This window comes from Theobroma umbraticum, unplaced genomic scaffold, assembly GCF_002168275.2.
Source record: "Theobroma umbraticum cultivar Fairchild unplaced genomic scaffold, ASM216827v3 scaffold_56.0, whole genome shotgun sequence".
In the NCBI taxonomy this organism is placed as follows: Eukaryota; Viridiplantae; Streptophyta; class Magnoliopsida; order Malvales; family Malvaceae; genus Theobroma; species Theobroma umbraticum.
Genome location: NW_018397256.1, coordinates 9508356 through 9530970, shown reverse-complemented (window position 1 = coordinate 9530970; position 22615 = coordinate 9508356). Strand labels below are relative to the sequence as shown.

Below are 22615 nucleotides of genomic sequence, written 5' to 3'. Positions count from 1 at the left end.
TCTAATTAATCAAAAAATGCACAGAAAATTAACTTTATATATATATAATTTTGTATCAGTATCACTTAAATTAATTGTTGGTGGAATATGTTTCTTCACATAAAAAGTCCTTGTTGACTTCAAATTCCTCAAATAATGTTATCAAATTCCTCAAATAATGTTATGTAAGGGCCATTATTCTCCTGTAAGAGATATTCTCATACATGAATTATATAAGTTTTTTCTACTAAGAAGATGCTCCCAAATGCACCCAGACATAATTCTTGGAATATTTTCATGTCCATTGCAATTAATTCCTAGCTATACATTTTTATTTCTTCTTTATAAGAAGGAAATTAATAGCCACTTTCTTGTAAGGCTAAAGAAAAAAAAAAGATTGATTATATATATATATATATGTGTGTGTGTGTATATATATATTTGTGGCAGATGAGGAGAATCAAAGGGCACAAAAACAGTGCTCTTAAGATTTGTTGGTCCCTTTTGCCCTGATTAGTCAAAAGTCAACTTATTGGATAATCTGAGAGCAATCTGATTCTCTCATTCCCTTTGGGACAAAAAGAGAAACCTAATCAAAGGTTGCTCACAACTTGAATTGTATTTGGCCCACAGTTTTTTCATTCTTTTTTTTTTATTTATTTTCTGATTTTTTTCACCCAAAAAAAAAAAAGACGAAAAGAAAATCCCCCTTCCCGGATATATTCTTCCCTGTCCAATGAAATTACATAATTCATTCAACTCATGGAGAGAAAACAAAATATCAGACAAAGAGGCAATCATAGCCATCTATCTGTTCTGCAAACATAATGCTGGTCCCTTCATCATTCACTCTTGACTAACCCCAAAAAGAATGTTATAAACGTGAAGCCTAACCATCATCTGATCAATATACTTTTGGAACAAAAAGATTTCCATTTTGGGCCCACGTAATTGCGGGTCTTCTTCCAAGTGTTTCCTTTATGTGGACTATATTATTGTATCAGTGGCATATACTATAGATTTTCCCTCTCCCATGAAAACATATTGAAATGAAAACAAGAGCAAAAGACAAGCCAAAAGAAAAGCTTAATAGGACTACTGTATTATTATTATTATTATTATTATTATTATTATTATTATTACTCATATGGTATTTAAATACTGTATCTATTTCCAGATGAGTAAAAATTTTAACAAAGTGCTTCTACTGGAAGATTTCGTACAGATTTTTTTTATCTGTATATATATATATATATATAAATAAATAATTTTATATGATTTTGTATAGTTTTAATTAGAAGGGGGTGGTGGTGGTCCATCGAGTACACTGCTCATTTGCCTTGTATATCAAGCAACCCGTAATTCTTCTCTTTCTCTTTCCATCTCTCTCTGCAACATTCATGGCAAAAGAATCATGATCAGCACTCCATCTCAAAGCCCATGTGAGTTCTTTGTCATCTTTTTTTCCTCTTTCTTTCTCTAATTCTATTTCTTTTTCCACAATCTCTCCATCTTTCTCTCCCTCTAAAAGGAAATAAAATTGCCCTTTTTTCCCTGCTAGGGTCTAAACTCTAATCTGTTGTATATAAATATGGGAAAACTAATCAAACAAACTGTAATTTTCCCAGCTATCGTCTTGATTACTCAAAGGTTTTTCACTGCCACGTAGAACTTCAAGTTTGATTTTTATTTTTATTTTATTCTTTATTTCACTCTTTAATTATCTAATCTAATACTGTATAAAAAAAGCTCATTTTTCTGGGGTTAATCTTTTTAAGAAAAAAAAACTATATATTTAAGTATAATACAGATAGGGTTGCCATGCTTTTGAATGTGTGCCTCAAGTAACAGCTGTGAAGGCCGTTTCTCCCCTTTTGCTTTAGTAGTCAAGACCTCTCCAAAACAAAGGTGTGGGAGGCCTTAAGCTTTAGAGAAGAAAGAAAGGAGAAAAAAAAAAAAAAACAGCTAACTGGGTATTTTTTTTCTCCTTTCTATCTTTGTTCTCTCTCTCAAACCGCCTGGCTACATGCGCTACTTAAATTAGCAAAGGCTTAAAGGTGGTGTGTGGGTTAGGAAGGGCAACTTTTCCTTTTTCTCACTTGGGCTTCAGTTAAAGTAGCTAAGAGAGGGAATTCTGGTGTTTTCCAAATGGTTAAAGCAGGTTTATAGCTCAATCCCACTGTGACAGTTTCCTCTTTTCCTCTCTCTCTCTCACTACCCTCTCCTTCTTCTCTTCTTCCCTTCCTCTCCCTTCTCTCTTCTCTCTTGTTAACCACTTCTTCCTTGTGGGTGAATAAAACATATTTCTTACCTGGGTCTGGCATAAAATTCTTGTTTTTGGATTGGTTGAGGTAATCGTCTCCTGCAAAGATGAAACCTTTTGTTGAAAAACATGTGTATTTATATATATGTATATAGATTTTAAAATCCACAAGCTTTTTTCTTTTGGGGTTCTTGAATTATATTCCTGTTTTCTGAGTTAATTTAGAGCTTTTGATATGTTCTTCTCCCTACCTTTGATGTGTTCTTTTGGTATGGATAAATAAGGTTTAAAGTTACTGCAATCACATAGTTTCAATCATTTTCTTCATTTTGATTTTCATTTACGGACTATTTTTTTTATTATCAAACCCATCAGTTTATTTTCTGCCTTTTTTCTAGTTTAAGGATTATCAGATCTCAAACGGGCTATGGTTTCTGTTATATAGAGAAGCTAACTGGGATATGAGTAGTTGGCTGCTATATAAAGTTGGTTATTGCATAGAAGATTTTAAGAGTTTGAGAGAAAGAAGATAGCATCTGCCACAACAAAAAAGAAAAAGGGAAACGAAGCAATGAATAAGAATAATCTGGGCTCTGTCAGCAGCTCTGATCTCATCGATGCGAAGCTTGAAGAGCATCAGCTGTGTGGATCCAAGCAGTGCCCTGGTTGCGGACACAAGCTTGAAGGAAAGCCGGTACGGGTAGTCTCATAATATTCTTGGCTTCAACAGCAAGATTTTGACAAAAGAAGAATCATGGAAAATCTGAGAATTATGCTTGCTTGCTGTTTTTTTCTCAGGGTGTTAAGTTAATTTTGATAGTCATGTTGTTTCTTTAATAAAAACTACATTCAAAAATTTTGATTAAAGCTTTCTTCTTTTTCTCTTTATTTTGTTTGTTCTTTTCTTTTCGCTTTAGTTTAAACTTGATTCTAATTTCTGAATAACGAAAATTTGCAGGACTGGTTAGGTCTACCAGCTGGAGTGAAATTTGATCCGACGGACCAAGAACTGATAGAACACCTTGAAGCAAAAGTAGAAGCTAAAGACATGAAGTCTCACCCTTTGATAGATGAGTTCATTCCTACTATCGAAGGAGAAGATGGGATTTGTTATACCCATCCTGAGAAACTCCCAGGTAATAGGAAAATATAAATTATGTATCATCCTCTCTCTCTCTCTCGTGTGATTGCTTCCCTCATTATTCAATGCTGTTAGGTCTTACTATGTTGTCTCAAATAAAGCTGCAACCTCATTTTTTCCCTGGGGGGGTTGTTTATAGCTTTTCCCTTGCTGCTGAAAATTTTCGGTTATGACTTTCAAGATTATTGCCATTGTCTTATAGTTGTTGCACCTACGTCAACCTAATTTTGATTTTGCCAATGTTTTACTACATTTCTTGCAGGAGTAACCAGAGATGGCTTGAGCAGGCATTTCTTCCACAGACCATCAAAGGCCTACACGACTGGAACAAGAAAGAGAAGGAAAATTCAAACCGAATGTGACTTACAAGGTGGAGAAACAAGATGGCACAAAACCGGTAAGACAAGGCCAGTCATGGTCAATGGCAAACAGAAAGGGTGCAAGAAAATCCTAGTTCTCTATACAAATTTTGGCAAGAATCGAAAACCCGAGAAAACCAATTGGGTGATGCACCAATATCATCTTGGTCAGCACGAGGAAGAGAAAGAAGGAGAGCTTGTAGTGTCCAAGATATTTTATCAGACTCAACCGAGACAGTGCAACTGGTCTGATCGAAGTGCAACAACTGTTGAAGGAAGCAATGACCCGAATAGCAGAAGAGATAGTGGCAGTGGAAGTTGTTCTTCAAAGGAAGTAATCCTTCATAGAGATGAAGTTTCTGGAGCTGGGGTTGCTGCTGCTTTATCAAGTTATGCCGGCGCCATGGATATCCAACAGTTAAAATCTGATCATTTCAGTTTCACCCCATTTAGGAAAAGCTTCGACGAGGTACAGTTTTGTTCATTCATGCAAATGTGTTTAATTTCTCCCTCTTACAACTTCAAAAAATTTTTCCTTCTCAACTTTTAACATTAATCAACGACCACGAAATAAAACCATAAAATGACATTGACGTAAGCTCACCTAGCCCTAAATACAAAGAAATTAATTTGATATACAAAAAAAAAAATGCATTTTTAATTTGTACTAGGTAGCATGTTGTTACTCGACAAGCATAAATACGCAACAAGTTTTAACATCAAAGTGGTCAGTGTATCTTATCGTACATAAAATAAAAGTAAAGCGAAGAGATCATAAAGTTTTAGGGTTGCTTTTGTCTTAGTCGTTGCTTGCATATACGGCATTAAAAATCAATGGACCTGACTTGATTATCTTTGTGAGCTACCTAAGCTTTGTTTACCCACCAATAGGACCAATACTGAAACCGAGAGTAAAACTAAGAAAAAAATAAAAGGAATTAAAGCGATGGAAAATGTTGTGTTTGAAAACGGACTAGCTAGCAAACTGGTTTTTGGGGGTGTCCATTGCAGGTGGGGATAGGGGAAGCTTCAGCGGCAAGGGAAGCCCCAACTCAAGGCACGTGCGAGGAGATACGCGAGCATCCGCGGCCACATCATATGGCCCATGATCATCAGCATCAGCAGCAGCAACAACAACACCATCACACACATCATCAGCTTGCTACTACGGCCTTCCACATCAGCAGGCCTTCACATCCTATCTCCACCATCATCTCTCCACCTCCCCTCCATCACACCTCCATCATTCTTGATGAGGACTCCTTCCATGTCTCCAGAATAATGCTTCAAAATGAAAGTTTCCAGGTAATCATCATTATCAATCAAATAAAGCTCCTTTTATTCTCCATATACAGTAATTCTCCAAGTTTAAAACCAGTCACAATTGTGTGTGAACAAGGTATTTATGTATACAATATCAGGAGATAGTACAACTGCTTTTCATAAGTTAACTATCAATGAAGTTTTCAGTGTAATTAATAACTTTCTCTCGAAACCACAGTTTTTTAAGTGGGATTTCTTTTTTATTCATTTTTCTGATATAATTTCTATGTACCCAGCGGGAACAAAATGACACAGTGTTTTACACATGCATGCCACATTTATATATTAAGTATACTTATTAAGCTGAGGCCCTTTTTTTTCCTACTTTTTGAAGGGTTTTCTTGTTTATGTTTTTATGGTTAACTCAATCAAGAATGTTTAAAATTAAGTAGGACCTTAATTAAAAAAGAATTGATGGGGTGCAGCTCGTTCATGAAACTGGGTCTGATTTTGGGGTATATAGATGTGGCAGACTCAGTCTTGTCATGCTACTTTTAGTGTCAGCTAAGTTGGGAACAATGAACTGCCTTTTCACTTTTTAATACTTGTTGAAGAGGTAATATTGGTTTATTATATTTTTGTTGAATAAATGCAGCAGCAACAGCATCAACAGCAACAACAGCAGCAGCATCATAAACTGGGAGGAAGGTCTGCAACAGGTTTGGAGGAACTCATAATGGGTTGCACTTCAACTGATATCAAAGAAGTGAGTATTAACTTTTTGACCCTGAAATCCATGACCCTTGTGTGTCATAATACAACTAAGCAAGAGAAGAAAGAAAGAAAGAAAAAGTAAAGGCTAGGATATTTAAAAAAAAAAAAAAGATAAAAAGAAGTGAAAAAATATATAGTATCAAATTCTTTAGTAATAATAAAAAAAATAAAGAGAGAAACCAGAATCCTTTTCTTTTTCCCTTTATCTCTTTTATTTTATTTTTCTTTTTTCGTTTTTCATGTGTTGATCAGAGCTAAGTATGGCATTCAGCATCCTGTAAAGAAATGCACGTAGCTATTATCGCTACAAGAAAACGCTGTTAAAGAGAGTGTAGAGCTTTTTCTTCATAGAAAAATAAGCATAAGCTGCTTTTTGACATGAAGAACCTCTTCCTTCCTTTACCGCTCCCTTTAGACGCAGTAGGAATTAATGTGGCACCTTTGATGTGGTTTTTAACATATAAACAAAAATCAGAAATTCCAAAAATGTATCTTATAGCAGAATGTGAAACCAGCCATATATTATATATGTATATATAACCTTCAAATTAAATCAAATCCGGAAATGAAATAGAATCTTCTTTTATATTTCTCTTTTGGACGAAAAAGGTAGTGGAAAACTAAAGCCTATAATACTTTCCCTACACCTCCTTTGGTTTTTCTTTGAATATTTTGCTAACAAGAGCTGTGTATTCTTGAAAATTAGCTAGCCCCTTTGTGACTGAAAGCAGCAGGCAAAAAAAAAAAAAAGAAAAAGGAAAAGAGAATAAATAGCTAAAAAGCAAAGATAATTAAAACAGCTATTAACATTCTTTTGGTTGGGTTCAGAAAGGGGATATGGAAGAGGGAAGAAGGTGCATGATAGCAACATGAAATCTTTTTTTATCATGTGTGGCCTCATAAGATAGATACAGCAACAAACAATTGGATTGGGGGAGAGGGAGAGGACAAAAAAAGGCAGCTTCTTCATTTGTTGTTTTTGGGTGAAAATTTTGTGGTTAAAACCCTAACCTAAGTTTGGTTTGGTTTTGTTTTTACTTTATTTATGGCTTTTCACTCGCAGGAGTCATCCATCACCAACCCACAGGAGGCTGAATGGTTGAAGTACTCCTCCTTCTGGCCTGACCCTGACAACCAGGATCATCATGGGTAGGAGCAAATATTATAGACAAACCAACGAAACCTTACAGACATCATTATTATCATCGTTATTAGTACTTGAAGCTAAGCCTCGGTGAAGTTCTTTTCAAGGAGAGGCCAAGAAACCAACCATCTATAGTTTGCTCTTTTTCTTTCTTTCCTAATGGGGGACCTGATATATATGACTCTCAAAGTCTCAAGTCCCCAACTGAACTAACTGTACAACAGTCCATGTTGGAAAGAAAGAGAAAGAACAAAAGGAAAAAGAAGAAAGAAAGAAAAACAAAGAAAAGAAAACCAGGAAAAGGCTGCTCTCTACTGACAAAATAGAAGGAGAACCAAAGACCCAAAGCAAATCCCTCCTGCATGAAAATCATCACCATTATGATTACGATATCATCTTTATGGCTATTCTTATTATTTTATTATTTCAAGACTCTTGTATAATTTTCTTTTCTTCTTCTTTTCAAAGAAAAATACCAAAGAGTTTGTGCAAATTGCAACAAATACTTTGTTAATTGTGTTGTTGTTAGTCACTTTATCTAGTAAAATATTCATATAGGGGATTCACGATTTCCCTTTATATAGAAATGAAAATATTGGTTAAAGAATTGTTTATTACACCGGTGTGCCTCTTTTTTTCCACTTCTTTTGATATTTGCAGACAGTTTCATAAAGCAGGTTTAGGTTCTCCAATTGTCATATTATTTGAATGAACAAGAATTTTATATCATGGTTCTAAAAGTGTATAATCTGTATGCAATATATATATGTTTTTAAGGCTAAAGCTTACTTATTTGCCTAATCCACATTTCTAATCTCGAGTAGCTAGGGATCATGACTTGTCGGCAGGCCATATATCTGCATATACCCCAAAGGGAGAAGAGTTAGTCCTTCAATAATTAGGAATTCTAGATCATGATCATCTATATATTTTCCATAGTCAAATCCCATCTTTGAAGTAAAATTAGTTTCCTTCCTTTGCTTTGTCCCTACAACATAAGCACCTAAGGCGACAGCAGTGCTACCATTATGATGAACTCTATATGCTCGCCAAATCAATGTCAAAAACAACTCCTATATGGCTAATGATGCATGAGGAAAGTTGGTACAATTGATTTATCAGGTCAAGTATTCTTTTCAATATTTATTTTGCGTGTTGAGTATCCTTTTTCATCCTTTGTTTACCTTTAGTGACAAATGGGGGAGACGTTTTGGGGGCTTAAAATGAGAGCTCCTTTGGAGCTTGCATTGGTACTGATGTTTCCCTAATGAAAAGTAAATGTACTTTAGCTGGTTTTTGGCTTAAATGATGGGTCCTCACAACCTCACTAAATGACATTCCAATGCACCATCATCCACTCACCAAACAGTTTTCTTAAAGGTCTAAAACATAGAAGGTTTTTGCCCTCGTTAACAATTGCAACTCTCTAAAAAAGTAGCTATCATACACGTCATTTTGAGGTGACAAATGGGACATTGCCACGAGGAAGTTTACTTGCATGTGTTTTTTCATTTTTTTAATGCACCAACCTTCATATCATGCTCCATGATTTTTTATTTCCCTGTAAGTGGTTGTCATACTCTTAGTAAAGGAGTTTTGTTTGGTTCTTTGGACTTCAAAAGGAGGAGAGAAGAGAATGTGGGCTTTGTTAAAATCTTTTTCTTGTTGGAATCTTGGAATCTTTCTATAGTAATTACATTTTAAAGTCAGTCTCTCTTTGTTTTTTGTGACTTGGGAAACTTCTTTAATGCTTTTATATCTATTCCCTCAGATTCGAGCTTTTTTCTGCTGTATTCTTTACTATTAAATAGACCTTAGATGAGAGATGAGCTTATCTATCCTTACATAGACAGACAGACACAGAGAGAGAGAGAGAGAGAAAGAGAGAGAGAGAAAGAGTAACGTGCATGTTATCTTTTCCCTTCATGGGACGTGCATGAAATAAAGCTAAACGCAAGATGGGGGCGAGGCAACTTCATCGTAGTTTCTGAAAGGAATAAAGCATGGAACAAGGGAATGAGCAGACAAGAATAACCTTTAAGCTTGAAATGACCGTTCTCATAACTTATTGGAAAAAATTCTTTTATCTTGTCATTTATATACTATACTTTACATTTATCTATGTACTATGGTATATATGGTATTGTTCTCAAACATCCATGCATCTTACTGCATTTTATATATGCTTCCCCATTTATCAGTGTGTGTGTGTGTGTGTATATGTATATCTCAGAGAAATTCACAGATGAAAAATATCAAATTTGTACCAGCATCTAAATATACCTCTGAAAACGTTTAGCTCATTAATGTAACAGGAAAGTTATACTCCATAGAAATACACTCACCACCACATTGACCATATACAACTTTGCTAATCAAATACTGATGAAATAAAACAATATATATGCAAAAATTAAAAGGGATGAAGGATTGGGAGAATCCAAATACTGTGGTGTAGAGATATCTGAGGTTAGTAATAAAATATAGCTAAAATAACAAAAAAGAAGAAGATCCTAGCAGATGGTGGGGTGATATAATTAATAGAGTGGGAAGAGGAAATGTCTCTTTCCACATGCAATGAAAATAAAAGGAATGACATGTCTTGTTCAACCTAAAAAGGTGATATTCAATTCTTTCGCTTTATGGAAGATTTTGGGTGCTTTTAAAAGAAGTATTAGCAGTGTTAGGGTTTCTGGGTTTGCAGAGATTTGGTCCCATAAAGAACTTGCAGGAGGAATTGTGTAGTGCAATAAGGAATATCACACATGAAATGCCCACCTTTTTGGATTCTTCAACGCAAGGCCAGGCTCAGCATGCGTGCTTTTTAACGAATAGTAACCCACCCCTCCCTCCCTCCCTCCCTTCTCACTGTCAGCTTAGAAGCTTATTTTTGAGACAATTTATGTCCTTCTTAGGAAATACATTGGAGAGTGATTCATTCATTTTCGCCGTCACTTAGGCACTGAATTCTCATCTATGTACATTTTGACCGTTAGAGATAAACACAGTACTGAAACGTAATAATCATTGCTTCTTTTGAAAGTTTTAGCTGATTTTGATCACTTGCTTGGACAGGAATTTAGAGGTGCTGGAGAATTAGTGATCTGCTCGTTAGTTTTCTGATGGTGAATCTCTCTGTTTGCTTGAAGACAGCGAAGTTCACACTAAAGTATCCTTCCTTTTTGTACCTTTTGTTTTTGTACTCTGACATGGTCCATTTGGCTGTACAAAACTCCTCCATGGGAGATGGCGGCTCTCCCCTGTTAAATTGGTTGTGGTTAGGAAAGTTTGGTGAGCATGTCATAGATGGATAAAATAATATAATCAAAGACATGGCCCTACTACAGTTAGTTTCCTGTTGCAGATAATCCAACAATTAAATAATGGTCCAAAACAAAGGCGAACACACTATAGTCAGTGATGTAACAAGTAACTGATGCTACTGCCTATACAGCTTAGCAGATTTATAAAAGGAAAAGTGATTGACGCAACAAAAGGTGAAAGGAACAATTGGGATGGCAACTGAGCCATTTTCTTTCCGAAAGTATACATATCCTTTTTCTGCGAACAATAATATGAAAATGATATACCCACGAATGAGGTTTTTGGAAAGACAGTTAAAACTTCACGTTCCTTGGATGAAGAAAACAAAGCTCTGAATTATACTATTGTGGGATGAAGATAAGGTTAGATAAGATTGTGATAGACACAATAATTAAATTTGCCAGCATCGGTTATATCTCCATTGAAAATGTATGCAGACATGAACAGGAATCCATTAATTTCAAACAGTATCAAAATGACTTTGTATCGTGTTTTTGCACCAAGAAAGTCTTTGAAAAAGAAAGTGAAGTACATACAGCATAACATCTCAGACTCCTTTTCTCATAACGAACCGGCTTTTGGAAAAGGAGCAGGAACATGGGTTTTGTAAGCAATAATCAGCAGAAACAGGGGAAGCAGCTGGTATCATTTTGTGGCGAATGGTTGCCAGCGAAGAATTGCCAATTCTGGAGTGTAGCTGCGAGTAGCTTCCTTTAATAAAGACTTGTTTGGGTCCTTTCTATCCGTATAGCCGGTGGCACATTCTTCTTGTTAGGAAATGGCTCAATAAAGATAATGTGACAAACCAACTTATCCTCACTAGCTAAGAACCATACTCCCATTGCATAAGCATCATGAAGTTTCCTTCCTTCCCACGTTGCTCTCTCTTTACACTTGTTCAACGTGCAATCCCCTTCGAACAAGTTCCGGATCATATAAAACAGGAAATTGGTAGATACCGCATAGGTCAATCTTTCTAGTTGATTTTCTCTTTGTCATTAGTAGGCAAGAACTGACGCTTGAAATAATGGTCGTCAGATTGTATTGGTGTGTGACCTTGCCCCATAGCTATCTATAAAACAGGAAATAGGTGGATACGGCAAAAGCTTCAGGCTAGAAGCTTCAGCTATTTGTTAAGACCATTGTACTATTGCTCATTAGTCATCACATCAAAATGAGATAGGGCTAGGCAACTCGCAAGATACTGTATAATGCAACAGTACTCACCCCACACCAGACCTGTTAGGAACTACAGGCTAGAGTTTTTCAAAAAAAAAAAAAAACTACAGGCCAGAAACCAGACGGCTAATGAAGAGTTGTTTTCATTGAACGTCAGCTAAACAACAAAAGCAATGGGCACCACCTAAAAACAGGGGAGCATGCTTCTCACCAGACTCACCAGGACACAGGAAACTGCTAAAATCCTTCATTTCTTAGTCCATGCGCACAAATCATGCAGAGCATATGCTTTTTCCACATATCACTCCAAAAATGAAATCTGTCACACGATTTACATATGGATATATAGAAAAGCAGAGTTGATTGTATAATTGATAGATACCATGCTATACATATCACTGAAGAACTCTTCTAGCTTTCTTTGCTTTATATTTACCTTCTGTTTTGTGGTACACACTTACGGGAGCTGATATTTATCAGACACCTACAATCTATATTTATTTGCTTTTCTGTACAAGCAACAACCACAAAATGTTTTGAAGGAGTAGCACACTCAGCAAGCACGTGCCTCAGGCAGCCTCCCAGTCACGGGTCCGGACACACCAGAAACTTTCAATGATGCAAAAAGGCACGACAATCTAGCTATCATGGGCCTGGCTCTCACCAATCTGGGCACAACAACAAGCTCCTTACCAGCAATATCATCAAAAGTACTATGATAGCCTTCCAGATCTGCTTTTGTAATCATAACTGCATCCACTGAAGGAGAGTGTATAGTAGCTGGTTGTCGATGCCTGCTATATTCCTGAACTGCCTGCGTATAACCATTGACAAGCAAGGACTAAACAAGAGGGGAGAGACAGTTCACCATTCATGCTCGTGACTAGAAGAAATTGGGTACAAAATGCCGTATGGAAACATATAACTACTCTCAGGCTTTTAAAAATGCAGGTAAAATCTCGTTCTTTTTCTGAGCAAACAGTAAATGCAATTGGAGATAGGGATTTTTATCTTTTGCAATAAGTGAAAAGTGCAATTCATGCACAATCTAAAATTGACCAATAACAGAGCCATAGAGAAAATAAGAAAATTCAAAAAAAGAAAGAAATAAAAATCTCAGTGCTTTTACTACCATCTTTATTGTCATCAACCTCATTTCCCTCCTTCATGTGGAGGGGAGGGATAGGTGGGATAAACATGCTCTGCACGTAATAACAACATAAAACTTACCTTCCATTGTGTGGGGGCCAGCAAAACTCGAGGCCTTCTGGATCGAACATATTCAAGGGCACCTGCAGGTGTCATCTGCTTATGCTCTACCTGCAGAATTCAAAACAAATTCAATCACACATACAAATCAAAATGCCCCAGGGAGAATTTCTAGCCTCAAAGGTTAGTATCCAACAGTTGTCAACAAAGCACTATGCAGTAGAAAGAAATATACCAAATAGCAAAGCACAATGGTGGTACTCCTTCCTCGTCCAGCTTTACAATGTACATAGGTAGTTCTACCGCAAGATGCATTCTCTGTAGCCAAAAACGAAAAGAGAAGAAATCGGGAGACGGCCAATAGGCCACAGGGACTAGCAGAGAGAGGTGAAAGAATTGTCTACTCACTATGAATGAAGTCCACAGCTCTGCTGATATCTGAAATTGAAGGAGCAAATAAATAATCTCTCGTCGGAATTACTAAGTGATCAATTCCATAAGCCTGCACAAAACCACAAAGCAATGAAAAGTAAACATCAATATCTAGCAAGACACAAACTTTCAGAAAACGAAAAATAAGCTAATTTGAAATACCCATTCACCTCAAATAAAAAAAATAAGTTTTAGAAATTCTTTTCCATTTTCAATCTCCATAATTACTCTAGATATATGATCAAAAAATTAAGGTAAATAACTCAACTTGGAAACTCTTGTTTTTTCCAATTCAACAGAGAAAAGCTTACATGATATAAGGAAGTGGAAACCAGAGTTTCAAAAGGCTCGTTGAGAGTGATGACCCCACCAACGCCCAACTGCTTCAACCGCCGAACATCCTTGGGAAACGGAACCGCCCCCAACAAAAGAAACTGGAAACAAAAAGAAAAAAGAACACCCATCATCAACAAAAACAGAGAGAGCAAAGAAAGTCACAGGTTTTAGTCGATCATCAAAATGAGAATCACTGAAATGGGATTAAATATTATAAGAAAATGAGTAATAAAAAAGGAAATTTGAGGATAAGATCAAAGGAAAAACCTGGTCAACTTCGTCCCACCATCTGAATTCAGATTGGATTTTGTTGCGGAAGACATTGTATAAAAGGGTCGGGTAAAAAAGGATCCGAGCACCCGCTCCGACTAAAGCTCTCTTCGCATCGTCGACTCGAACTATCTGAAGCTGCTTCACACCGTAAACACCGTCTGTTTCCCGATCATTCTCCACGTCGTCCAACTCCTCGATCTTCATCTCACCAAAACCCGGAACTGAATTTTTTAAAAAAACAAATAAAAATAAAACCCCCAAATTGATTAAATTTTACGAAACGAAAATTAGTTTTGAAGAATCGGGAGATAATTGCATGGAATTCAGACGATGGAAAAAGAAATCAAAAGGGATTTATAAGGGAATTTGACAAGATACGAAGAGAGCGTGGGTTTCACTTTGATGCGAATAATAAAAAAGATTAGATTTGTGAACAAGACAAAAAAATATCCGAAAATAATTACTGTACTTAACTTCGACTAATGGCGATGAAATACAGGTAGGAACGAATTATTATTATATAATAAAAATTTAATAAGCCCTTGCTATTGGTTTAATTTACACTATTACCCTAAAAATATATATATATATATATATATATTAATACACGTATCGGTAGAAGTTTAAGCTTGACTTACCCATCTAACACTATTTTCTTAAGGATCATTTCTTGTTGATTAAGTAATGCTTGTTAAGTAAAGACAATCTTTAACAATTCAATCGATGAAATTCAGGGTGTGTTTTTTTTTCTTTATATGGCAGTCGTATTTGTTTTGCACACTAGAAGCTTATTTTAAGAGTATGGGTGATGAATGGAGGACAGGGAACCTTCTTCAGATTAGGTTGGTCTGTCTTCATGAGCATTTGACAAGTAATAATTGTGGGCGAGGCACGTTTTGGACCAACAGCATTGGATTGGTTAGATGCAAGTTTTTTATTTGAAAGAGTTGCTTTCTCTCACTTGTCTTCTAACCTAGCCCAACTGCTGACTTTATAATTGGAAGAGCCGATGGTCTGCTTGCCCAATTGCTCCTCCACTGTTCATGCTAATCTACTAAAGTAGAGTTCTTACCCTCTACCACACCATCTCAAGAATATCATGGCATAGATGGTCAATTTTTGTTCTAATGTTCTCGAGGAAAGGAAGAAAAAAACCCAAAGGCCCAAGCCATAAGAAGGAGTCCATTTTTGGTAGGGAGTGGCCCATTTGACCAATTCGGGTCTGTTTCGATTCATGGATGCAAACTGATGCGTGCATGCGATTCTAGTGAAATGATCCAGTCTTCTTCCCCTGTCTGCAGCTCCTGAAGGAAAAATACGTTACAGAAGTCATAATATTGATATCCATAAAAAGCCAAAAGAACAAAAGAGATTCACCTTGTTTTTACTTGAAAAAACAGAAACGTAAAACAATTTCCTGTTTCTTGTAATTATTCCTCATTCATAACCCGATAGAAGTAGCATGGCCTCCTTAATGCTCCACCATATATTGAGGCAGACACGAAATTGAGCCATGTGCCACAATTCAAGTCCACCAATTAATGAGTACGAATTTAGTTGGATCTTAATGCTTAGCACTCTCACCATTAATTGGCAGACCAGGATCCAACTGAGCCTACAGCATCCCAGCTTTTTTCCTGGTTTTAAATTATTGAATTTAACATCAACCAACTAACTAACCAATAAGCAATAACCATCCCTCTGGATTGGGCTGCATTCCACTCTCTGGTTAATTTCAACGATTAAAGTTGACCCATCTCCATAACTCCATTGATACGCATACTGCATAGTGAATCTCTTTTGGAGAGTACAAATCTTAAATGCATGACAGATGACTGAGCAAGATGTTAATTACCCAGAATAAGGTGCCCAACTGTTTTAGCAGAAAAATGAAGAGAATTCAGCTATAGGTTTTGTCAGAATATTGATGTGTTGGAGAGTTATTGGCAGCTTAGTGAAAACAAGGGGGTCAATTCATTTGAGACGAGACATGCGTTGTGAAAGTTCTAACTCCGATTTTCTACACAGGCAGATTCTTGGACATCACATTCAAGAACAAAAACACAATGGTTGTTGATTGTCACAATCAAATGAAAGTTGTTGGAAGCTGTTTAAACCAGTTGGTGTTGATTTCACGTAACACATGGATGCTTTAAACCGGTTGATTGCTATAAGACAAGGAAACCTTTGGATTGTATTTGTCACGGGTGTGATAACTGATAAAGGGTGGACATGGAAAAGACAAATCCAAAAATCCATTGTTTCTGGAATAAACGCAGTCAGCAAGTAAGTACTCACTGCTAATGAAAATTACCCTTCGGTTTTACTACAAATTCATCCCATTATGGACCAAAGTTGGCCTCTACTACATTATTCAAGAGCATTCCCTCGAAGAGAAAGAAGGGGAAACATGCATGTGTATCAGCAAAATGAACATTAATTACGCGTCATAACAGTAAACATCAAGGATACAAAGTCAAATGATCTAGCAAGAAAAAACAATGTCGGACTTTACCACTTCACTCAAATAGATGATACCAGATTTAACAATCAAGAAACCAGAAATCTCGGTTATCCTTAATATAAAAGCAAAAGAAGTGTTGAGATAAGGTGTAAAAGTAAAGAAAGGAAACACTGCATTGGCAATGGATTTCCGGTATGCACCTACTCGTGTTATTGTTAAAGAATTTAAAGCTTGCAACTACACACTGCCTTCTGCTTTTCAGGGATATGGTGGCTAAAACCTAACTGATGTCTAGGCCTTCTCTCTCTTTGGTGGCTGTGGGGGTGGAGGTGTGGAGGGTTTTCTTTCTAATCTTTTCCAACCATTCCGAGCTTGGCCATTAATAGTTTTGTTTAATTTCCTTTTCTTCATATGATTATTATTAACTGACGTATCAGTATAAAACTGAATCTTCATCCACTTCTGGTCTAGTGGGAAGTAGCAGCTTAACCATGCCGTAAAAGGAAAGTAAACGGAGTTGAAACTTCCCGTGGCTAATCTTTAACATGCAAAATACTTAGCAGGACTGCCACTAATAATGTGACAGTTGAAAGGGGAATCCATGGTTCTCCCCCTTTTTTGCTTGGTCTATCTTCTCCTTTTTTGTTCTGTGAATGCCGCGAACGACTGGCCATGGAAGCTAGCTGCCATCCAATATGGAAATCAAATTAAAGTTGCATGCGTTTTGCTTTATTCATTCACATTCACATGGAATTCTCCAATTTTTTTTTCTAATGTATGATGAACTATGTGCCACACTCCCACCCATCAGACAGGGAAGGAACATTGCACGTTAACCCACTTACAGAAACATCGCGTGTGTAGTACTGGAAAGGCCTTAGCTGAAACCTAAAAAAGATTAGTGGTGACCTAGCTAGTCGTCACTCGTCAAGGCGCAAACGAGAGAAGGTGACCTCTGTCGGGTGTGTTCCTCATAAATGATGAGCAAAAATTTGTAGGTTTAGAGATTCAATTGCCGACAGGATTGGCTGATAAGTTAACGATGTTTTGATTTCGTAAGTTGGTTATATCTGCTTTTCCGATAGAGCTGTCTATACTCTGAACTATTTCAACGGAAGCCAGGTTCATAACTTAATTAGGCGTATAATAGCATCATTTTGACTTGTTTTTAAGTTGGTAAACAGAGTTAGGCAGTGGTCGTTTCCTCATTTAGTTTGCTTTGCATAAAAGGTTATATTTGGAACGCACCATTAAGGAAAATAATAAAAGGAAAAGGGAGTGAAGTTTGATGGTTGGAGGTTGAATTGAGAATCTTTATACCAAATCTATGCCATTGTCTGCTGTTGTTTGGCAACTTCTAATCACATCCAAAATCCTCTTTCACTTCTTTAGTCCTGCAAAATCTATTCGTGAGCTTCACTTAATATCCTTTCTATAATCCTAGTTTTGGCCCAAGTATGGAAAATCAACCACCCCTAAAATCTAGTCCCACCATTCCCATGCATTGCTACCTTACATTGTTCTATTCTAGTGGTAGATAACGACCCTTTATTTAACCTCTATTAACATTTTATCTTACTTATTTGGCAGTTAGTTTACCCAATGAAATGCAAATATCGTCCACCAATAGTCCCATTTGAGAGTAACTCATGCTAGTACGCTCTTTTGAAATGAATCACTTTTTGGGTTATTATATATAATACATGTCTTTCTAATGAATTCGTTTAGGGACCCAGGTCAAGCTTTTCCTGAGCTTCATAGTAGTTTCTTATTTAAGAACCATAGCCATGCGTTAATATATTTGACAGGGTTAATTATTCCGAACTTTTGGTTGTTGCTAAGCAACTCAGCATAAGCTCAGCCACAACCCATAGCCACCCTTTTTGCAGCATCTGTCTCAAGTCAATATTTACACAGAAAAAGTTTGCTCGTACAATAATAAAAGCCCAAAACTGTAACCATACATAAAAAAGGACAATAAAAATAAAAGTAAGAAAGCATTGAAGGGCAATCAACCCCACCATGTCGTCTCATCAATGCAGCAGCCTCATTTGCACAACCTTACAAGCAAACTAATCCATCATAGTAAGCATCTTGGTGTCTTCAACATAGAAAGATGGGGAAGAGCTGGCTCCTGGCTTTTATCCTCTGGCAGACAATTTCAACAGAAGCGGCGATCACTGTGGGTGGTGGTGTTGGCATTAATATTGGAAATGCTGGTGGCGTTGGTGGTGGAGGTGTTTGGATTGGTGGAGGAATCAACAGCCCAACTCCATCTGGGCCTTCAGTGTCCAAGCTCAGCACTGCTTACACTGCCCTCCAAGCATGGAAATCTGCAATCACGGATGACCCATTGGGGATTTTGAAGACTTGGGTTGGCTTAGATGTGTGTTCTTATAAAGGGATCTTTTGTGCAGATCCTCAAGGCGCAATGGATTCAGCTTCTGGACAATTTGTTGCAGGCATAGATCTCAACCATGCAAATCTGCAGGGAACTCTAGTCAGGGAACTCTCTGCCCTTACAGATGTTTCAATCCTCCACCTCAACAGCAACAGGTTTTCTGGAGCAGTTCCCGACACTTTCAAAGACCTTTTATCACTTCAAGAGTTAGACCTTAGTAACAACCATTTCTCAGGTCCTTTCCCTATAGTTACTCTATACATTCCAAATCTCGTTTATTTGGACCTAAGGTTCAACAGCTTCTCAGGACCCGTCCCTGAAGATCTATTCAGCAAGAGACTTGATGCAATCTTCCTTAATAACAACCAGTTTGAGGGAGAACTTCCGCAAAATCTGGCTAATTCTCCAGCTTCGGTGATAAATTTGGCTAATAACAAATTCAGTGGAAACATCCCAGCTAGTTTTGGCTTCATGAGTTCTAAATTGAAGGAGATTTTGCTTCTTAATAACCAGTTAACGGGTTGCATTCCAGAAGGAGTTGGGCTCTTCTCGGAGATGCAAGTTTTTGATGTGAGCCACAATTCACTCATGGGTCATTTGCCTGACACGATATCTTGCCTGAATGACATCGAGGTTCTCAATTTGGCACACAATAAGCTATCTGGGGAACTGCCTGACGTGGTTTGTTCTCTAAGGACACTTATGAATTTGACTGTTGCATACAATTTCTTCTCTGGGTTTAGCCAGGAATGTTCCAAGTTGTTCTTTAGGAATGTGGGTTTTGACTTCTCACTTAATTGCATTCCTGGGAGAAACATGCAGAGACCACAACCAGAGTGCTCTGTGATCCCTGGAGGCGGGTTGAGTTGTCTGAGAATTCCTGCTGCACAGCCTCTAGTTTGTGGGGGGTTGCTTGGGAACTTGGAGGTTAATCTAACCTCATCATCCCCATGATATCTCGTTGTATAACAGGTTGGTGATGGTTGCCCCATTCATTAATAGCAATTTACGATTTAGAGCTTCCAAATTCTTTGCGTCATGGATCCAGTTACATCTTTTTCACAATACTCTGTTTTTAAATGGATAAGAAATGCCCAGGTATTTGAGAAAGGGATTGATGAAGAGTATAATAAAATTTTCAGGTAGGAATACTACTTATCGTATCTTGGCTAGCCAAAAGAAAATCCGATTAAAAAGACAGGATGCGTTGTCGTCCTGTCTGTATCCTTTAGCGTCATATTGTTATTTCTGTGCAATTAGCTCCTTTCTCCAAGCTCCTCAGCCCTTGGAATCTCAAGGGTCCAAATTCCCTGCCCGATGGCCTAGGAGTCTTGCTAGGACATTTTAGAATGCTAAAATATCCATGGCAACGGTGAGTAATTAATTCTTTCTAACTTTACTTTCATGGCCTGATTAAGAAGTTCTGATGACATTGCTGACGGCATCATGCTATCGATTTTTCCTTCTTGATTTCTTGACAAAGCATATGATGACTTGAAAGGACTTACACTTTACGAAACAATACAAGACAGCAGCAGCTAGCTACTAGTCTCTCTATAAACGCAGAAGCCAACCTAGAATAGGCACTCAATTTTGCAGATCTAAGTTGGGTCCATTAGAGGGGCATCCCTCTTGTAACTGTCAGTACCGAGAACCAACCTCTAGAACTCCGATTGCCAGTGTTTTTTTCCAATTCAAACCCAGTAAGGTGAGGCATCAGCAAAGCCTGCTTAGACTTGTGAGAACCCTCCCAAGATTCTCCTACGTAACAAGTATTAACTAGCCATGAAATTTACAGAAGCAAATAGGTCCACATAACTGGAAGTAAAGAATTACAACATATGACACAATTACTTTATATTGTTTAGGAAACGTAATACATGGGATTTGGCAGTTTAAATGAACGTTTTGCCACTGCAAAACCCAGCAAGTCACTCCACTGATCTCCCGAGCTCCCATGAATGGTGTAACCTTCATTTACCAGATCTGATCTCTTCTCAGATTTATATACAGTTGCCAGTGTTCCCTCGTCTGAAGGTCCTCTGTACCATAAACCAAAATTCCATCAGCCATTCTTACGTTTAACAAGTAATCTTATCTGAAAACTAGTTACATAGGTTTTCATAAAAACCAAATCAGGAATACAGGGAACGCCTGAAAGCTGAATATACCTCAAGATAAGCCTGTCCAAGTCGGTGTACCCTGCAAACAGAAGATTCTTGGCCGTGGCATTCCTCTGATTCTCACTCCGCCCAGTAAGCACAAATATTTTAAATCCCATCTGCTTAAGCTCATTGTACAATTTCAAACTCGCTGGTATAGCGGGCGCCTCGGCCAAGTCCACCCACACATCCCAGGAATTCTCATCAAAAGTTTCTGATCTACGTCCATAACAGGATAGCCTTAGTAATTTCAATCAATGAACACAAGCATATAAATTTCAGTCAAAGTAAGCAGATTTAACAATTCCTCTATTTTAGAATACACAATAAACATGATTTCCCCTATTCAAAATTTGCACAATCGCAGGCCGTATAAGCCATTCACAACTCCAAGCCCTTTTCTCTTCTCGCTCCCCCAAGAAGAAACAGTTTCATTGTCATATACCGACCATCATAAAAGCCATACCAAGACCAACAGCAAGCAAACAAAGCTCGAAACTAGTGTGATAGTACATTCACGTTCTTCTTCCCATGGAAGAACACAAGCAAGTCATATGAAAGCATGCTCAAAACCACCCAACCTAATAACTGCCAACAGTAGATAAGTAGCTTGACGCAGAATGAACTATAAAAAGCTCTACATACTGAGTTTAACTCTCCATGCCAGGTAGCAAAATTCAACTAGTACTTCTACTTTTTACCACTTAAACTGCCCCTGGACCTTTCATTTTTTTAAGGTAGATCCCAGATTGTCATTTTTTCACGATGGTTCAATGTTTAAGCATTACCTAAGATTTTTGTAATGATGGTTTGCTTTATTTTTTCTTGGTAAATAGTACTAATGATGGTTTAGTTCACACACAACAATAGGTTTGACCCTTCAACTCCAAGCTGTGGAAGCCCAGGGGCTAAGCAACCGTTATCAAGACGAGAGTTTAGTACTATAATACGCCTGAATCATCTTCCACTTACCTTCCTGATCAAAGAAGAAGAATTTTGCATGAGGAGTCCCGCACTGGATTCCAATTGCCAAAGTCTATAAGTATCCATGTGAGCTCATAGGGTAACATCAAGTATATTGTACTAATTACTTAGCAGTATATTGTTAATATTTTAATGAGCACATGACTCGCATCCAGTGCATCTTGCAGAAAAAAACACAGAGAGCAGATCAAGTGCAGTGGGCTCGCACGCATCCAATAAGACTCCATCATTATTTAACATTATCACTTCCACGTGCATTTCTTCTATTGGTTTCCTTATTATGGTGGACGCACAAGCCTAACCTAACCTTCCCCGACACAAATAACATTACACAAATAACTACCTTCATCATATCTTGAGCAAAGACAAAGCACATCCATCCAATCTATTTGATTAAAGCTAAAAATAACAGAGTTCACGTAATTACCCGAATCCATGGGCCTGGTAGTAGGGTAAATTCGTCAACAAAGTCTCATCGATATCGAAGACCCAGGCGTCCTTCCCGTTGCGTCCGATCTCGACGGAGAAGGCGTAAGCGAGGGAGTAGTTAGCGACGATCTCGGAATCCGACATGTAGCGTGGACCAGTCATGTAGTCTTGGACGAAGGACTCGCAACGGGTGGGGATTTGTTTCCAGCTTCCGGCGTTGTTGGTCTCGACGGCTAAATGCCAGCTGGCACAGTAAAGGTCGTCGTCAATGTTGGATTTCCGGTCGGTTGTTGTCGGCAGCTGGATGATGGGTTGAGAAGATGAGGAGACGGAGGAGATGAGAACGGAGAGGAGGAGGAATGAGAGGCTGAGAGGATGAGAAGCCATCGGAAGATGGCTTATATATTTGGTGGAGAGCTATTTTTTTTTTTTTTCCTGGGTTTTGCCTCTCTCCCTCCCTCTCGCCCGTGGAGTGGCTGGTAAAAGAGAGAAAATTGCC

The 22615-nt window shown here is 37.7% G+C and overlaps 4 protein-coding genes across 11 annotated transcripts; 2 read left to right on the top strand and 2 right to left on the bottom strand.

Moving 5' to 3' along the window:
* The first annotated feature begins 1360 nt into the window (after window positions 1-1360).
* LOC110411196 (NAC domain-containing protein 75) lies at window positions 1361-7540 on the top strand. 5 transcript variants are annotated; one of them, XM_021421248.1, is made up of 7 exons: window positions 1361-1421; window positions 2641-2936; window positions 3201-3378; window positions 3646-4211; window positions 4754-5047; window positions 5661-5771; window positions 6843-7540. In XM_021421248.1, exons 2-7 carry the CDS (start codon window positions 2814-2816, stop codon window positions 6930-6932), a joined length of 1362 nt encoding a protein of 453 aa, XP_021276923.1. In that variant the 5' UTR covers window positions 1361-1421; window positions 2641-2813; the 3' UTR covers window positions 6933-7540. The 5 variants fall into 5 exon arrangements, with proteins under 5 accessions (XP_021276923.1, XP_021276924.1, XP_021276921.1 ...); XM_021421246.2 differs by lacking the exon at window positions 1361-1421 and adding an exon at window positions 1589-2140; XM_021421247.2 differs by lacking the exon at window positions 1361-1421 and adding an exon at window positions 1589-2330 and having other exon boundaries at window positions 2688-2936.
* Window positions 7541-11553: 4013 nt separating this feature from the next.
* Window positions 11554-14436, bottom strand: LOC110411150 (Phosphotyrosine protein phosphatases superfamily protein). 2 transcript variants are annotated; one of them, XM_089782541.1, is made up of 7 exons: window positions 14315-14436; window positions 13671-13897; window positions 13379-13501; window positions 13044-13137; window positions 12871-12953; window positions 12657-12746; window positions 11554-12240 (listed from the first exon to the last, which is right to left on the bottom strand). In XM_089782541.1, the coding sequence occupies exons 1-7, from the start codon at window positions 14316-14318 to the stop codon at window positions 11980-11982; spliced, it is 882 nt and encodes a 293-aa protein (XP_089638667.1). In that variant the 5' UTR covers window positions 14319-14436; the 3' UTR covers window positions 11554-11979. The 2 variants fall into 2 exon arrangements, with proteins under 2 accessions (XP_089638667.1, XP_089638668.1); XM_089782542.1 differs by lacking the exon at window positions 14315-14436 and adding an exon at window positions 14151-14168.
* A 3710-nt stretch (window positions 14437-18146) lies between these two features.
* On the top strand, window positions 18147-22106 carry LOC110411148 (leucine-rich repeat extensin-like protein 2). 3 transcript variants are annotated; one of them, XR_002444733.2, is made up of 3 exons: window positions 18147-19513; window positions 19684-19913; window positions 21574-22106. XR_002444733.2 is itself a non-coding variant. In XM_021421182.2 (2 exons), the coding sequence occupies exon 1, from the start codon at window positions 18257-18259 to the stop codon at window positions 19493-19495; it is 1239 nt and encodes a 412-aa protein (XP_021276857.1). In that variant the 5' UTR covers window positions 18147-18256; the 3' UTR covers window positions 19496-19513; window positions 21574-22106. The 3 variants fall into 3 exon arrangements, 2 of the variants coding, with proteins under 2 accessions (XP_021276857.1, XP_021276856.1); XM_021421182.2 differs by lacking the exon at window positions 19684-19913; XM_021421181.2 differs by lacking the exon at window positions 21574-22106 and having other exon boundaries at window positions 19684-20153.
* On the bottom strand, window positions 20333-22614 carry LOC110411151 (HAD superfamily, subfamily IIIB acid phosphatase). Its single transcript, XM_021421184.2, has 3 exons — window positions 22115-22614; window positions 20713-20922; window positions 20333-20583 (listed from the first exon to the last, which is right to left on the bottom strand). The coding sequence occupies exons 1-3, from the start codon at window positions 22501-22503 to the stop codon at window positions 20406-20408; spliced, it is 777 nt and encodes a 258-aa protein (XP_021276859.1). The 5' UTR covers window positions 22504-22614; the 3' UTR covers window positions 20333-20405.
* Window position 22615: the final 1 nt, after the last annotated feature.

What these genes read in the sequence shown, in the direction of transcription:
- LOC110411196 (XM_021421248.1), top strand. Translation starts at nt 2,814, where the DNA reads ATGAATAAGAATAATCTGGGCTCTGTCAGCAGCTCTGATCTCATCGAT. An exon ending in TTAGGAAAAGCTTCGACGAG is followed by an intron (nt 4,212 to 4,753) that starts GTACAGTTTTGT and finishes TGTCCATTGCAG; the next exon opens with GTGGGGATAGGGGAAGCTTC. An exon ending in TTCAAAATGAAAGTTTCCAG is followed by an intron (nt 5,048 to 5,660) that starts GTAATCATCATT and finishes GAATAAATGCAG; the next exon opens with CAGCAACAGCATCAACAGCA.
- LOC110411150 (XM_089782541.1), bottom strand. An exon ending in CCATTGTGCTTTGCTATTTG is followed by an intron (nt 12,747 to 12,870) that starts GTATATTTCTTT and finishes TGAATTCTGCAG; the next exon opens with GTAGAGCATAAGCAGATGAC. An exon ending in TGGCCCCCACACAATGGAAG is followed by an intron (nt 12,241 to 12,656) that starts GTAAGTTTTATG and finishes GGTTATACGCAG; the next exon opens with GCAGTTCAGGAATATAGCAG.
- LOC110411148 (XM_021421182.2), top strand. Translation starts at nt 18,257, where the DNA reads ATGGGGAAGAGCTGGCTCCTGGCTTTTATCCTCTGGCAGACAATTTCA.
- LOC110411151 (XM_021421184.2), bottom strand. Translation starts at nt 22,503, where the DNA reads ATGGCTTCTCATCCTCTCAGCCTCTCATTCCTCCTCCTCTCCGTTCTC. An exon ending in TACCAGGCCCATGGATTCGG is followed by an intron (nt 20,923 to 22,114) that starts GTAATTACGTGA and finishes TTATGGACGTAG; the next exon opens with ATCAGAAACTTTTGATGAGA. An exon ending in TTGGACAGGCTTATCTTGAG is followed by an intron (nt 20,584 to 20,712) that starts GTATATTCAGCT and finishes TTTATGGTACAG; the next exon opens with AGGACCTTCAGACGAGGGAA.